This window comes from Macaca nemestrina, chromosome 4 (assembly GCF_043159975.1).
Source record: "Macaca nemestrina isolate mMacNem1 chromosome 4, mMacNem.hap1, whole genome shotgun sequence".
In the NCBI taxonomy this organism is placed as follows: Eukaryota; Metazoa; Chordata; class Mammalia; order Primates; family Cercopithecidae; genus Macaca; species Macaca nemestrina.
Genome location: NC_092128.1, coordinates 85,896,283 through 85,913,941, shown reverse-complemented (window position 1 = coordinate 85,913,941; position 17,659 = coordinate 85,896,283). Strand labels below are relative to the sequence as shown.

The window sequence follows — 17,659 nt, the reverse complement described above, 5'->3', positions numbered from 1 at the left end:
TTTTCTGAGAATGAAACAAAGTGCCCTGGCTCCAGGACTTTGGAAAGGAACGGGTTCAGAATAAGTAACAGTTATGCAAGCTAAAGGTACCAATAATAGATGTACTAAAAAAAGGAAATGTCATCCAAGAGGAGAGGGCAATTCTAACTTTTTGAGGGGCTGGTGAGATAGTGAATGGAGGAACAAGAGAGCTTAGCTAGATCTGAAGTGGGTGTACAGTATTATCTGGGGGGAAATAGAGGATAATAGCTTTGAGGGCCAGGATATGGCTTAAGCAAAGGGCCGGAGAGTGTTGTAGACTCAGAAGTGATGACGGGACTGCCATTCTCATCAAACAATAGAGCAGGGAGAGCAGTTGTTTCAGTTAAAGCCTTCTATATTGTTTCATTGCCTCTTTCCTCATCTCCACCCTCTCTCTCCTCCTTAACCTATCATTCTGCTCTTTTAAATGTACTTTTAGTCATTTCACTCCCCAGCTTAAAAACATTCACTGACATTCCCTTACATATGGTGATATTTATTCTGGGGCTTGAACTCAAGGAGCTCCTCAACATGATCATAATAGTTCTTGCGAATCATCATTCCTGCTAATCTTCCGCTATAAAACTCTTTCATGAAAAAAATGAACCTATCCATTAACTTCCATCTTTGGTTTGTATGCTGGTCTGCACTTGATTTTACACGTTCACCTCGACCACCACTGCATCACAACCTTTGCCATCTGTTTCAGGATTCCTGTCAAGCCCTCTTTCCTCTAAAACTTTCCCCAAATCCCTGAGGAACAATTTATTCTTCAACATTCTCTACAGTACTGAAAGTACAACACTAAACTAACTGTTAGCGATTTGAATAACAGAAATCAAAAAACTACAGATAGGGAAAAATAAATAAAAATAAAAGAGAAATATTCATGACTGAAGAGAATAAGTTATCAGGTAAAAAGTATCCAGGAGCTTCCCAGTAAAATGCATAAAAAATTGTTTCAGTATATATCATTCAGAAGTTTCTGAACTGCACTGATGAAAAGAATATGCAAAGTTTTCTAGAGATACAAGTTACTGACAAATGTGTAAGAAATATCAGAAACCATGAATACTTGAAGGCTGTGGATGAAGGCTTTCAAATTCTAAGAGAAAATAATTTTGAACCTAGGCTTCTATAGTCAGAAAATGCGCAACCAACTGTGGAATGTAAATAAATAAATCACTCTCAGACACGGAAGACCAGAGAATCTTACATTCTGTGGAATATCTTATTGGCATCTTATGAAAACAGGATTTGGCAAGCCAAAGAATTAAACTAAAGAACAGGAAGTCATGGAACCTAGAGAACAGTCTTTAGGCTAGAATTTCAGTGTAGGGAAACCTCTGTAGGACATAGCACAGCTAGATGGTAAAACATCCCACAGGAGGATTCTGGAGGGGGAGAACTTGATAAGAGATAGGTAGTGGAAGAAAATAAAACCAAGAGACTCTTAAAACAAATACGCACGCGCGCGCACACACACACACACACACACACACATACACATTACACAACAATAAAGGCGGTCCTATTAGGAATTAATTGCTTTCGTATAGAGCAAACAAAATGTGGCATAAAACAATTTATGAACTGTAAGAAAACACATTATTTTTCCTTCATGCAGGGAACTTCAATTTTCAGGTGCTCCAGAGACTGAGATTTTGGACCCAATGGAGAAGGAACATAATCCCAACACACTATTAGTGACAGAATGGAATCTTAGTAATAATGTAAATACTCCTTTAAAAGAAAAATTACAGATTTTAGAGTCAACCAATGCTAAAGCAATGATGACTCATCTGCAGAAGGGAATGTGGGTGTACATACCGTCATTATATAAATGGAATAGTGCAACTGACAGTAATTAGGAAATAAAAAGCAGGGAGGAAAGGTCTAAGAAAGGGTAGGGGTGCTTGTAGCCCTTTTTTACAATGTGACACATAAAGATATGATATTAGGCCAGATGCGGTGGCTCATGCCTGTAATCCCAGCACTTTGGGAGGCCGAGGCAGGCAGATCACTTGAGGTCAGGAGTTCGAAACCAGTCTGACCAACATGGAGAAACCCTGTCTCTACTAAAAATACTAAATTAGTCTGGCGTGGTGGCACATGCCTGTAATCCCAGCTACCAGGGAGGCTGAGGCAGGAGAATCACTTGAACCCAGGAGGCAGAGGTTGCAGTAAACCGAGATCACGCCATTGCACTCCAGCCTGGGCAACAAGAGTGAAACTCCGTCTCAAAAAACAAACAAAACAAAACAAGAAAAGAAAAGAAAAGAAATATATAACATTAAATGTTGAGAATAAAACATAGTTGTTTCATTACATGACTGAAAAATATAAAATTTTAAAAATGAATACTTAAAATAATAAGTAGCAAGTATTTGAAGAAAAACAGCTGGAACAAGGGGAAGTAAAAGGAAAAAAAAGTCCTCATCTTTCCTATGGGAATATTAATGAATTTGTTTAAAGTTGGCATATTGTCTAAAGTCGACATATTAAGAAATAGAGGAATAAGCAGATAACCTGGAAATATAAAGATGAATACCAGAAGAAATTAAAACAGAAACAATTTAAAAGTCCTCTGAGGAACAGGATTTTGGTTCAGATATAATTTCTTCTTATTCTAAGGTTTCTATTATTTGATATACTAGTATATTAATGAATATTTATAAAATTATAGATTTTTACAGCAGCATTATGTGATTTAAATATGCAGTTTTTTTAATTAAAAAAACCCTTTATATTCATTTTCTAAGCTAGCCTGTTTCCAAATATTGAAGACAAACTCATAAAGTCAAAATATATGGCTGTTTCATTTATTATGGTAAATGTTACAGCCATGAAGACAAGTCAGTGGATGCTAATTTGAGAGGTGATGTTCTCCACATTTAGAGGGGTGTGGGTATCTTGAACAGAGAGGCAGTTCAAAGATTCTCTTCAGCTTCAATAGCTTCCTGGGTTCCATTTTCATAATGAGTCTTTGTATCATGCTAAAAAATTTTTTTAACTACCAGTTTGGTAGAAAAAATTATAGGCACATGTATATGCAACACACACACACGCGCACATGTGCAAACACACTAAATCTAGTTAGTGTTTAACTAGAGTTATTAATTTTCACTAATTAAAATTAATAAACAAATTTTGATTAGCTCTGCTATTCTCCACTTATATGCATATACTTGAAAATATATATTATATATGTTACATATGATATATATATAATTTAAAATTTACTTATGTAAAAATAATTTATTCCTGGAATCAGATGGATAGTAATTTAGTTTTTTTAATAGCTATAATCTTGAAATAAGGAGAGTTATCATGGAGTTATATATTCACTGAAAATATGTGAATGTCATTCATGTGTAAACTAGAAGTTTCCACTGTTGACTTCATTAGATTTAATTCCCTAGTCACATTTCATTAGCTCTCAGTTATGTGTATGTGAAGTGTTTTGCAGAAAATCTTTTATGTTCCCCAATTTCACTGTCAAACTGCTTTCTTTCCCTTTCTTCCTCAAAAACCCCCACTCCACTATTCACAACACCAAAAGAATGGAATCAACTTAAATGTCCATCAATGGTAGACTAGATAAAGAAAATGTGGTACATATAACCACGGGATACTACATAGCCATAATAAAGAAAGAAATAATGTCCTTTGGAGCAACATGGATGGAGCTGGCAGTTAATATCCTAAGCCAACTAATTAAGGAAGAGAAAACCAAATTCCACATGTTCTCCCTTTTAAGTGGGAGCTAAACTTTGGGTGCACATGGGCAAAAAGAAGGGAACAACTGACACCAGGGCCTACTTGAGGGTGGAGGGTGGGAGGAGAGTGAGGATTGAAAATATCTATTGTGGTGTATTGCATAAGCTCAGGAGTTTGAGACCAGCCTGGGCAACATGGCGAAATCCCATTTCTACACACACACACACAAAAAAACAACAAAAAGAAACAAAAACTAGCCGGGCATGGTGGTGCACACCTGTGGTCCCAGCTACTCAGGAGGCTAAGGTGGGAGGATCACTTGAGCTCAGAAGGTGAAGGTTGCAGTGAGCCAAAATCATGCCTCTGTACTCCAGCCTGGGTGAGAGAGTCAGACCTATCTCAGAAAAGAAAAAAGAAAATATAATACCTATTAGGTACTACGCTTATTATCTGGGTGATAAAATAATCTGTACAGCAAACCCCTGTAACATGTAATCTACCCATGTAAAAAACCAGCACATGTATCTCCGAACCTAAAATAAAAGTTAAAAAATTATGTTCTCAAACTCTCAACGGTATTTATGATATAGGGAACGTAACAGAGAAGTGTGCAAAAGTTTATGTGCTTAAGAACTGGAAAAATTGTCAGAAACAGTTTATTTGGGGAAAGAAGCCAGTTTGGAAGCAATGATGAGGTGTTCAGTTTTAGATCCACGGCATTTGAAGTGTTGGTGCGCTGTGTGAGTGAGCACTTGGCTGGCAGAACAACTAACTTGTGTCGCTGCTGGAAGTTCTCACCCTCACCTGGGTTGTGTTAATGTTGGATTCTGGGGTAACAAAGGCAAAACAGTTACTAATTTAGTTTTTGGAATTATAACCTTGATGATATCACCTTTCCTATATATCACCATCCTCTGCCTAGCTTCAATTGTTTAAGTCCAGTTTTATACTTCAAAAACAAAAAAAAAAATCCCAGCTCCTTTGACCCATATATCTTTGAATTTATTACTTACCTATTTTTACTGATGCCACTGACTTGCCTCTTGGTCCTTATTCCTTTTTCACTGATGATTTTAGCCTCCAACTAATGGTATTCTCTCTCCATTCTCTCTCTTCCCTGTTGTCTTCCCTCCCTACTTCCTTAGAGTCCATGATCCGTATGATAACTACTCAACTAAAACCATTTCAGCACTTTTGCCATCTTCGTTTATTGTCTCCACCTGTTCAGTTGTTGGAAACAATCATCCACTTTCATTTTGTCTTTACCTGAGTAGCTGGATATTGCCACAGACACTTACACAATAGGAACAGCTACCGTCCCGAAGTGATGCCTGCAATTCCTAAATAGGTTATTGCACTGCTTGTCAATCATTTCCTAGCATACTCTTTCCCACTCTCATACAGGATTATGTCACATTTATTCTTCCCTCAAACTTTCTCAAAAAGCTAAATAGCTAATTTGACACAGCTTTATAGATAAAAAGGAATAAGTTACACGGAAATGCTCAATTTCCCACTAAATGTAATCACTTACCATATCTGGATTCATATTCTTGCCCTTCTCAGTTGTTTTCATAGTGAAACGGTTCTGTCAAAGTTTGACCGTTACAACTGTGCTCCCCTCTTGCATCCCTCTTGCCTCTCTAAAGACTTAACACTTCTAATTGTGAGGTTTTCCTCTTGAATTCTTCACATGTCTCTGAATCAGATCATTCTTGACAGACAAATAAGCTGTAACAACTCTCTGCTGTAAAATGAAAACAAATAAGGGAAAAACCTTCCTTGACTTCGCATCATCTTTGTTATTTATCTATGTTTTAATTTTCCCTTCTTAAAATCTGAGTACAGTCTTCATTGCCTTGATTCACATTCTATTTTCAGCTCACCCCATTTGATCTCCAGCCATGGTCACTTTCCCAAGATTTTTAAATTAATGTCACAAGTTGCCTCCATGTTGTTAAATCCACTTTGCTTGTATTATCTTCCAGGACTTAGCTTAGTGTCATCCCCTCAGAGACACCTTCATTGACAATTGTACCTAAAAGGAAACCTGCAACCCTAAGTCACATCAGATTTTTCTATTGTCTTTATAGCACTTACCATTAGCTGATATCAATTGATTGGTATTTGTCTTCCCACACCATCAGCTTCATAAAAACTGAATCCCAACTCTGAGAGTAGTGCCTGAAATATTGAACTATTCATTTAAATGTTAACTATAAGTTGTTGAATGAATTCATGGATGCCTAAATAAAGTTAACATTTTTTACACTCCTCTAATATCAGTGAACACCAGAGTTGCCTTCTTGTAATTTTGATTTGATGTCTTCCAGGTAATAATTCCAGTGCTGCATGGTATCTTCTGTGTGGCTCTTGAAATCCATTCTGCACCCATCTCCACTCCTCTCTGCCTCAGAAGGCTGGCCTGTATGGATGCAGCTACAAGTGTTCCAATTCCCTGCTTTCTGATAAGATTTGAATGATTGTGAGTCCAGCAGGAGCTTGGAGGCAGACAGGAGAGTGGATTCAGGATCTTTATTACTCTAGATCCTTCTTTGTGGGGTTGCCTTAGGCCAGTTCCATTTCCTCAACTCAAGATGGCAGTTGTTCTCATGGCAGCTTGCTCTACCCAACTCTCTCCTTTTGGCTTCCATGCGTGCCAGGAATTACTCCTACCGTGTGTGTGTTGTGTGTGTGTGTGTGTGTGTGAATTTGTTTGACTTTTTGAGCCTAAGCGTGATAACAGCTTTTCTGTTACTAGGTCCACAGTACTACCTTTTCTTCTGTTTTCTCTACATCTTATCCTTACATTTATAAATTGTCCCTTTAATGAACTAGCCTCCAACTGTCCTGTTTTGAATATGCCATCTACTACTCGCTGGAACACTGAAAAATGCAGAGTAAAAACAAATTCTGCCAAGTAGTCAAACAATTTATGTAATCATCCACAACTTGTGCCATAGTTTAGGCAGAAATGATTTCAACTTACCTTTGGGGTGTCCATGCCATTATTTCTGATCACTAACAAGAGTCAACTCATTTGTTTATGCCTTCTTGGAATGGAGATAAGGAGAGGGACAAAAAAGCACTGAGGTCTGTAAGTTGCAGCTGTGCTGCCAGGAGTTAATATAATTTAACCCAGTTCTGGAGTCCAAAGGATGACTAGCATTACATCTTGTTATCTTTTAAGTTGTGGAGCTCTGACTCCACTTTGCAAATGATTCAGCAATTTTATGCCCTTCCTAAAATACTGTTTTATTCATCAATGATGAAAACTGTTCTACAGATCAACAAGATTCTTTATGTTGATGAAATCATTGTTTAAACTGAGACTCCTATGAGGCTATGAAAAGAACGCCTCCTTCTGATATGTGTTTCCAATTTGCCTCCTGTTTTACATAAGTGGTTTCATACACACACACACACACACACACACACACACACACACACACAAATACAAGCAAAAATTTGGAACAGAATAATATAGCTATTGGCAATTAGAAGCTCAAAAGTTTTTAAAGCTTAATAAATTATTTTGATCTTTTAAAATTCTTTTTCATAAGCCAAGGTTCTACGTTAAAGGAAGTTAATTATTTCAAACAATAGAGCAGATGGAGTGCTCAAGAAAAGAATGAAAAGCATTGCTCATGTATTACTCACTTCTGATAAATATCTTTGTATATATACATAGCACACACATAAATGCCAGACATATCACTGAGATTAAAGTGATGTCATCATTTCAACACTGTATTTTCTCACTTCTGTATTCCTTTAAGCAATATTTTAACAAACACAAAATATTCTTCACTATAAAACCAATAGCAAAGTGTGTTAATTCTAACAATTATATAGTTAACATAACTTAAATATTAGTATCCTAATCTGTTCCCCTATTTTCAACTATTCCTTTCCTTGTCCACCTCTTGTGGTGTAGTATTCTTTGCCACATTTTATAGCAATTAGAGAACCTTTTTGTGAAATATCATATTAGAACAATGTTTTAAACAATGTCCAGGGCTCATCATTTTTTAGGGGGACTGAGTGGAGAGTGAGGAGTGGAGAAAGATGTTGAGAATGTGCTATTAACATTCAAGAAAATGTCTTGTTCTGGAAAATCATTTTTAGTTCTAGGAGAGAAAAAAGAAAAACAAGAACAAAAATAATAAAAATAGAATTTGACTATTGTCAGAAAAAAAATAAAGCTGGGGTATTTGTGAGATTAAAAGACATGCCGCTTTGAAACATGAGAGAAAAATGGAAAATAAATATTAAGAGTTCTGAAATATAATTATCATAACAATTTGAAAACAAAGCTGGGTGGACAGAGAGCAATTTTAAGTATATTTTACGCTATCATAAAATAAAACTATATTTCTAGTTTGATTCATATGTCCAATAAACTAAGATATTAAAATTGCAAAGGGGGAGGAATCGCATGTATCACTTTGCAATTTCCTATTTCTGGAACATATGTCCTAGACCCCCAAGTCTTATACAATACAGGCTTTCTAATTCCCTCTTTAAATTAAACCTTTGGGATTACTCGAGCATGGCTGATACACTTAGATAATATCAGGCATTTAATACACACTATGTGCCTTTGATTTACCTGACAAGTGACAACAAGGCTGTATTGAGTTAAGCAGGCACTATCACTAAATGAGTATTTGCAGAATCTCCCTGTGGTTATTGTCATACCAGAACAGAACTCTTGTTCAATATCCTGTTTGCGAAGCAGTCTCCACCAGATGCTTCCAAAGCAGGGCAAAACCACCCATAATGCAATTGGATGGATATGAAATTCTATACTCCTGAGGGAAAACACTTCCTCCTGGCCCCAGGTGGTGGGCCACTAATACTTTATTTGTGTTCCTAGGAGAACTGGTATCTTTAAAGAATATATTTTTAAGTGACTTTTTAGTAATATGGACTTTACCTTTCTAACACTGATTGTTTTTCTGTGATTATAAGTCACCACAATGGGAAATATTAAATTGGTCAGAATGAGTTGCTTTTCCTTATTTTTCACACAGAAAAAGATTCTTTTATTTAAATGTGATGTGAAACACATAGAATTATCTTCCTATATTTTATTAATTTCTAATTTCCTATACATGTTCTCTGAAATAATTTGGTAAACTACGTAGTAGAAATAAAATGGATTTACATGTTAACTGAGAAGCTGGATATACAACTGAACAATGGCAGGCAATATAAGTAAAAGAGAACGATGACCTACAACCCTTTAGCAACCAGCCCCGGAAACCAAGCAACAACTTCTGCAGCAACTAATTTCAGAAGTCAAACTACACTTACGTACCAATCATAATTTGATGATTGACTTGGTCCAAGACTTCAGCTCACCTGTCCTCTCCCCCTCTCTTACCTGCCCCCAACTCAGGATCAACCAGAGAAAGCCAAACATGCTTCCCAGCTAATCACATAGGATGCCCCACTTCCAGTAAGCCCACCACCACCCCCATTCAAACAGCCTCCAATTAGGGGAAACCGGAAGCCTTTCCTTTTTTCACTATAAAACTCTTGACAACCCTGACTGCCTTTGAGTATCTGCCAAATGTAAGCAACATTGTCTGACTCCCTATCTATAGCAAAGTGACATTGGCTGCCATCCTTGCTATAGCAAGTTGTTAATAAACAGACTTTATTTATGCTAATTTAAGTGCTGTTTGTCTACTTCTACTACATATTAATGTTCTTAAAGCATATTTATAAAATTTTAAGATTTTAGATTACAATTGGTTTTAAGGTACATTTTAAACTGTTTCAAATGATTATTTCTGGGGCATGGATTAGATGTAATGGGTAACTTTCTTTTTTCTACATATACACATACACATATAGAGATATATATATATATACTTATATACTTTTACTGTATATATATTTTACTTGAATATCACTGATTCCAAAATTATTTACAAACAATAAGAAATAATCTTGGCCTCAATTAGAGAGCTAAGCTTTATTTTATGTAAAGAACTAAGACACATTACACATCCAAAGGAATTATCACAAAGTCCATAGCAAGCATATAGATAAACAACAGTTTTATAGGCACCGATAAGTGACTAATAATAACAAAATAAATTAAAATTTGTTTTAGAAAAGCAGTTCACCCAGCATATCTTCTATTGTATTGGTGACTTGGGGAAACTGAAGAGTTTGTTCAATTTCATTAAATTCATTTCTTCCTTTTCTTTCTTTCTTCTCCCCAGCTACATGGAGATATAACCACAGCTGCTGCTTCTTTGCCTACCTAGGAAACCAGGCATGTCTATTATCACACATGCTTGGATCGGTGCCACCTGTTTTCTCCTCTGAAGATGTCTGCCAGAGAAGGAAGCACTGACAAGAGGCAAACTTGGGTGGCACTGGCAGGATTCAGGGCAAGAAAGGCAGGACTGATGCTCTAAACAGAGAGGAGGAAATAAACACAGAATCCAATATGAACCTTGTAGTTGTATATCCAAATTACAAGCAATGGCTTAGAACTAAGGAAATTATATGAATATGGATGGCAGGAATTGAAGGAGGGAGGGAAAAAGCATGTCACTAATGGAGAAAAGGGTGAAGAAAACACTGTAAATTCCTGAAGATATGGGAAATAAACATGAAATCAGATGATTCTAAAAAAACTATTTTTACTACATTTCCAAAACTGAAAAATTAAAATAATTAGAAGTTAAATTTACAACCACAAAATAAAATATTTAAAAGACTTTAGAGAAAAATGAACATGTGATTCCATTAAAATATTGACAAGAATATTGTTTAAATAGAAATATAAAATCCAATTACCGATAATTTTAGAAAAGTTATTCTTAGTGATAATTCCATAGTAATCTCTCAATTTTGATTCATGAATTTTGTTATGGGATGATTTAGACTTTTTTATCTAGACTAAGTGAATTATTATCACCTGATCTTTGAAAGGAGACAGTCATTAATTTGGAACATATTTCCTTTGATATCTTCTGTTAGAGTGAGTTTAATAAGCTCGCTCTCAATGTCAAAAGATCTTGGAGAACTGTCAACATATACTACATAATATATTTTCTGAAGATTTATTTACATATTACTCAGTAAGTTCTAAGGTTGAGAAAATTTTTGTTATTTCAACACAAAAGGCAACAATGGTGCCATATTATAAAAAGAATACCTTGGCAGGAATAAGTCTTAAAATCATTTATTTGTGTGTGTTTGTTGATGAAAAGAGGCAAACTCTGTAGAATATTTTAGAGATATATGCTCTAAACAGAGAGGATATATCTCATATATAAATATGAGTGACCATGGCCTGTGACACAGCCCTCAGGAGGTCCTGAGAACATGTGCCCCAGGTGGTCAGGGTACAGTTTGGTTTAATATATTTTAGGGAGGCATGAGACATCAATCAAATACATCTAAAAAATACATTGGTTTGGTTCAGAAAGATGGGACAACTCAAAGCTGGTGGGGGGACTTCTAGGTTATAAGTAAATTTAAACATTTTCTGGTTGACAATTAGCTGAGTTTATCTGAAGACCTGGGATCAATAGAAAGGAAATGTTCGGGTTAAGATAAAGGGTTGTGAAGGCCAAGTATCTTTGTACAGAGGAAGCTCTCCGATAGCAGACTTCAGAGAGAGCAGGTTGTAAAATATTTCTTATCAGACCTAAAAGGGTGCCTGGCTCTTAGTTGATTATCCCCTGGATCTGGAAAGGAAGGAAGGAAAACAAGGGGAAAGAGAATTCTCTATAAAATGTGGAATTTTTCCCACAAGGGACAGCTTTGCAGGGTTATTTCAAGACATGTCAGAGAAACATATTTTGGGGTAAAATATTTTTATTTTCTTCCTTGTTATGACAGAGTCAGATTGGAAAGTAAGTAACAATATCCAGGGTTAAATAAAATCTATCTGATGAGAATTTATGGTTTGTAGGGCATGACTCCCCAGACCCCTTAGATAGGAATTTGGGCAAGATTATAAAAAATCAGAGCTTAGTCCTGCTTATTTTTCACTTTTGGATTTGATCACTTGAACTTTATTTTATAGGCAACTATCAGAAGCACATATTCTTTATTTCCCATGATTACAGGCAGTAATAGATCACAATAAGGGGCTACTACAATAATTTAATAGTTTTTAGCCAATAGGCATGCTCTGTGATTCATATAAATTTGGATATGATTACATTTCTTGCATATTTTTTTACTTCACAGCGTAGGCTCCATTATACAAACACCACATTTATATTTAAAATGTTACTAAGATAATGTTAGCATTGGCTTTACATAAAAAACAGACTTAAGGAGTTTAAGTATTTTTTATGAAAATATACAGCTAGTAGGTGGTAATGTCTAAATCAGAACCCAAGTCTTCTCATTTCAAACTGAGTGTAATTTCTATTATGCTGTGTGTCTCATCAGAAGGAGGCTTCCGTGTGCCTAGCTCCTAGCTCATTTTGAAGTAGACTATGCTACTTCACCAAATGCCTGAAGCTAGTTACAGGCAATCGTAGCATTTGAATGGCATTCATTACTAATTAATATACTATTAAGTACCTGTTTAGTACCAGGTGCTGTATTTGGTGACTTACAGATATTTTCTTTAATGCTTACAATAATTTTTTAAATGTAGGAGATATTTATCTCTCTATTATATAAGAAAATTGAGATTCAGAGAGATTAAATAATTTGTCTAAACTCATATAGATGACAGAGCTAGGATTCATACCCATGTCTATTTAATTTTTGTTTTTTCTAGGATCTGCTCCTTTTGAGATAGAATACCTTCTTATTTTTATGTGACTATTGTTGAATCTTCTTTCTTGATTCTTTAAGGACCAATCAATTGGCTAGTTTACTTAAGGCCTCTTTTTTTCTAAGCTGATGGTCATATATAGGTATTGTCTGGAAGAGAAACAGAAGACACCTGGTAAGCATAAACACTTTTGCAAGAGCATTTTAAAAAATAGAAAGGATTGCCACAGAAAAAGAGTAATAATAGCTAAAGCATTCTGGAGATGAGGCAGAGGCATACTTCAAAAAGTTGGAAGTTATTTAAAAAGTTATAACTCTATGATTTTTATATCAAAATCAGTCACTTCTTAGCAATAAGGACTCTTGGTAGTAGTCTGAATGGAAACCTACCTTCACTGCCCTTCTAGCCACAAACGCAGACTGCAAACCTCATTGGTCATTGTGTGAGTAGGGCGCAGAAGAGGGAAGAAGGAAGTCACAATTCCAGCTTCTGTGCTCTGAGGACAAACTCGTGCCTTCTAATTACAGGTTCAACTTTTCAACTGCAGAAGCAGCTATTAAATATCTTCTCGAAGTGAACAAACTGCAGAATACTGTTTGCATGGGTTATAAAATAGACAAGAACCTGCACATAGGGGTATCTTGGTTTTGGAAGTGATGAAAAATACTCCCAGTAGGTGGTTCCCAGCTCAACTGTCATTTCTTTTCCAAAGGCATCTCATTCCAAAAATACTGTTTTAACTTTCTCATTTTTTTTAATACTTTCACATTATTTCATAAATTTGTTATAAAGTTTACCAAACTCTATTTTGTGACTGATTTTTGTGTCCCCCCTCTATCTTCAGCCATCAGATTATGTTCTAGTTAGCAGCGGCTCCATTGCATCTTGTTCAGTTTTATAACTTAAGTGCTTCCATGACTTCAGCCTTTGTGGGAGGCACTATTTTCGGGAACACTTGCTGAATTTCTGAATCCAGTTACAAGTAATCCTACCATTTGCATAACATCCTGAGAAGTAGTTAATTGATATTATCCCTGAATCAAATTTAAAATCTGGTAAACACTCCAGTGTTTTTGAAAAATGTCCATCTTTAGTTATAAAGAAATGAAATCATTTGAATTCTAAAGAGATGGAGGGGAGGACAACACCATCTCTAGCTTCCTTCTAAAGATCAGAAGACTGGGAGAGTATGTCAGCAAATTTAATATTTTCAGCAGGAGAATATGTCAGCAAATTTAAGCAGGAGAAGCTTTATCGGATTCAAGTTCAGTGACCTGATTGAAAACTGTAAATTGCCCCAATTTCTTCATGGGATCGTCTTGTATCCTGGCTCATGTTAGGCCAAAACAACACAATATAGACTGTTGGAAAATTCTATTGTCATGATAATTGGCAATCCAAACTGACTATGGAAAAAATTTGGCCATGCGTATTGGATCATACAAAAAGAACGTTACCAAGGAGACACCATCGCTACCACAGAGATAAGTGGCTCAGGTGAAAGGCAAGGTAGGGAAAAAGCCTGTCAGCCATCACCAAACAAAGAGTAATTCTGTTAGCAGGTTTGCTGGTTGGGTGGTTTTTTGGTTTGGGTTTTTGTTGTTGCTGTTGTTTTGCCTGCCTTTTAGTGCAGGCACACAGTGAAACTCTAAGTGGGAAACAATGGCTGTGCAGGACTGCATTTTCATCAGTTATACCATCTCTACTGCAGGTCTTCATTCTAAATCTCATCAAAACCACAAGCTTTTTAAAACACTCTGGCTATACTACAAGGTACTAATGCGAGACATGTCGTAAGAATATTTGAGATTGGCACTGATACAGATTTAATAGAAAAGCTACAAGAAGTTATCTGAGTAAGAAACTTTTCCTAGCAATGCATACACTCACTTTACTGGAATAAATTACTTCATTTTACTGCTGCTCATGTCAGTTTTTATGTGATCTAAATCAACTCATCAATGATTTATTTAAAACCTGAGTCAATTAAGTTATTTCTTCAGTTGGATAATAGCCAATTTCTCTTTTTTTATATGTCGTTTTTTATTGAAGCATAATGACCAAGCTCAAACTTACTTTATGATTTCTAATTTATCTTATGTTCATGTTTCTAAGTAGGAGACAGAAGAGATTAGCAGGTCTTGAAGACTCATTTTAAAGTAGGAGTAGCAATATTTACATTATCAAAGGTCTAGAATGATAGTCAAGTATAGTAACATGTTAGAGATCATTGTAAATTTCGAAGTCCTGTGCGAATAGAAGTATTCATTCATCATTCATTCATTCCTTTGTTTTTTGTTCATTTTTTTTATCCACAAATATTATTGAGGCCTTCTCTATGCCAAGTACAACACTAGGCACTCAGGATACATTGAAAAAATAAGTTCTCAGATCTCATATGGCTTACTGTCTAGTATACAAATCAAAGATGCAACATACTTAATAGCTACACTATATACTATCTTGGAATGTTAGAGGTTCTGTAGATGAACAAAAATAAAGGACAGTAAGTAAGAATAGACGTGAGCTGTTGAACTTAAGTTGTAAATCAAAACAGAGATCATTGAACAGATGAGTTTCTAGCTAAGATTTCATGGAGGTGAAGGAGTTGATAATGCAGATATTCAGGAAAAGAAAACAACAGAAAGAGAAAACACCAGTCTAGGTCCCTAAGATAAGAGCACAACTAACATGCTCTAAAAATGGTAAGGAAGCTGGTGTTGTTCAAGAAAAGAGCATGAAAGGGATGAGGAAAACATGTCAGAAAGCATCAGGAGGGTCAGATTATATACTATCCTGTGGGCAACTCTGAGGACTTTGTTTTTTACTCTGAGTGGAATGTTTTGAGGAGAGTAGTGACATGATTATATTTAAGTTTTTAAAGGTTCACTCTGGCCACTCTGTTAAAGCAGAATGTAGAAATCAGGAGAGAAGTGAGGAAAACAAATGAGTGTATCACAATAGACATGGTAGTGGCTTATACCAGGGTGGAAGCTGTGAAAGTAGAAGTGGTTGGATTGTGGACAGATTTTGAAATTTTATAAAAACAATATTTCTTAGAGAATGGAGGTGACTGCTAGAGAAATAGAAGACTCAAAATGGAATGCAATGGTTTCGGCTTAAGCAAGTGAAAGGGTAGAAATGTGAGTGACATGGAGTAAGACAAATTTCTGGAGGAGCAGGTTAGGGAGAGGGTGAGCAGGTTAGGAGCTCATTTTGGAAACGCTGATTTGAAATCTCTGTTAAAATAACCGGTAGAGATGTAGAGATGTTGATAAGCAATTGAATGTATGAATCTGTAGTTTGGGAAATGTGAACTGGAAATGTTAATTTAGCAGTTGTTGGTGCATTGATTATATTTAAAGTCCTGGAATCTGAAGTGAACAAAGATGGTGACTGCAGATAGAGAAGTACACAGCAACAATGAATGAGCCTATGGATAGTCTGACATTAAGGGGTCGGGAAGAAATTGAGGCATGAACAACATAGATTAAGAAAGAGAGAAGTGTCTGTTCATATCCTTCGCCCACTTTCTGATGGGGTTGTTTTTTGTCTAGCAAATTTGTTTAAGTTCCTAGGAGATTCTGGATATTAGACCTTTGACAGATGAATAGATTGCAAAACTTTTCTCCCATTCTGTAGGTTGCATGTTCACTCTGATGATAGTTTCTTTCGCTGAGCAGAAGCTCTTTAATTTAATTATATCCCATTTGTCAATTTTATCTTTTATTGCAATTGCTTTTTGTGTTTTAGTCATGAAGTCTTTGTCCATGCCTACATGCTGAATAGTATTGCCTAGGTTTTCTTCTAGAGTTTTTATGGATTTAGGTTTTACATTTAAGTCTTTAACCCATCTTGAGTTAATTTTTGTTTAAGGTGTAAAGAAGTTTCAGTTTTCTGTATGTGGCTAGCCACTTTTCCCAGCACCATTTATTAGTAGGGAATCCTTTCCCCATTGCTTGTTTTTGTCAGGTTTGTCGAAGAACAGATCGTTGTAGTTGTGTGGTATCATTTCTGAGGCCTCTGTTCTGTTCCATTGATCTATGTATCTGTTTTCGTACCAGTACCATGCTGTTTTGGTTACTGTAGGCTTGTAGTAGAGTTTGAAGTCAGGTAGCATGATACCTCCAGCTTTGCTCTTTTAGCTTAGGATTGTCTTGGCTACTTTTATGTGGCCAACATATATATGAAAAAAAAAGCTCATCATCACTGGTCATTAGAGAAACGCAAATCAAAACCACATTGAGATACCATCTCACACCAGTTAGAATGGTGTTCATTAAAAAGTTTGGAAACAACAGATGCTGGAGAGGAGGTGGAGAAATAGGAACGCTTTTACATTGTTGGTGGGAGTGTAAATTAGTTCAACCATTGTGGAAGACAGTGTGGAGATTCCTCAAGGATCTAGAACAAGAAATACCATTTGACCCAGCAGTTCCATCACTGGGTATATACACAAAGGATTATAAATTATTCTACTATAAAGACACATACACATGTATGTTTATTGCAGCACTATTTACAGTAGCAAAGACTTGCAACCAACCCAAAGGCCCACCAATGATAGACTGGATAAAGAAACTGTGGCACATATACACCATGGAATACTATACAGCCATAAAAAAGAATAAGTTCATGTTCTTTGCAGAGACATGACTGAAGCTGGAAGCCATCATTCTCAGCAAACTAACACAGGAACAGAAAACCAAACACCTCATGGTCTCTCTTGAAAGTGGGAACTGAACAATGAGAACACATGGACTCAGGGAGGTGAACATCACACACAGGGGCCTGTCTGGAGGTGGGGGAAAAGGAAAGGAAAAGCATTAGGACAAATACCTAATGCATGCAGGGCTTAAAACCTGGAAGATGGGTTGATTGGTGCAACAAACCACTGTGGCACATGTATACCTATGTAACAAACCTGCACGTGGAGTACATGTATCCAAAAACTTAAAGAAAAATAAAAAAATAAAAAAGAACCTAGTTCCAAACAGTGTGAAAACTTAAAAAAAAAAAAAAAAGAAAGAAATATATTATCTTAGCTCAGGTTGCTTTAATAAAATACTGTAGACTATATGGCTTCAACAATAGACATGTAATTTTCACAGTTCTGGAGGGAGGGGAGTCCAAGTTTAACATGCACACGGA

General features: G+C 36.0%; 1 protein-coding gene across 1 annotated transcript in view; it reads left to right on the top strand.

Moving 5' to 3' along the window:
- Positions 1-10,439, top strand: part of LOC105475614 (alkylglycerol monooxygenase) — a 423,463-nt gene extending 413,024 nt beyond the window's left edge. Inside the window, exon 13 of the mRNA XM_011731037.3 lies at positions 9,981-10,439. Within this exon, the coding sequence (XP_011729339.2) occupies positions 9,981-10,025 (45 nt within the window). The 3' untranslated portion in view covers positions 10,026-10,439. The remainder of the gene's footprint in view (positions 1-9,980) is intronic.
- The last annotated feature ends 7,220 nt before the right edge of the window (positions 10,440-17,659 follow it).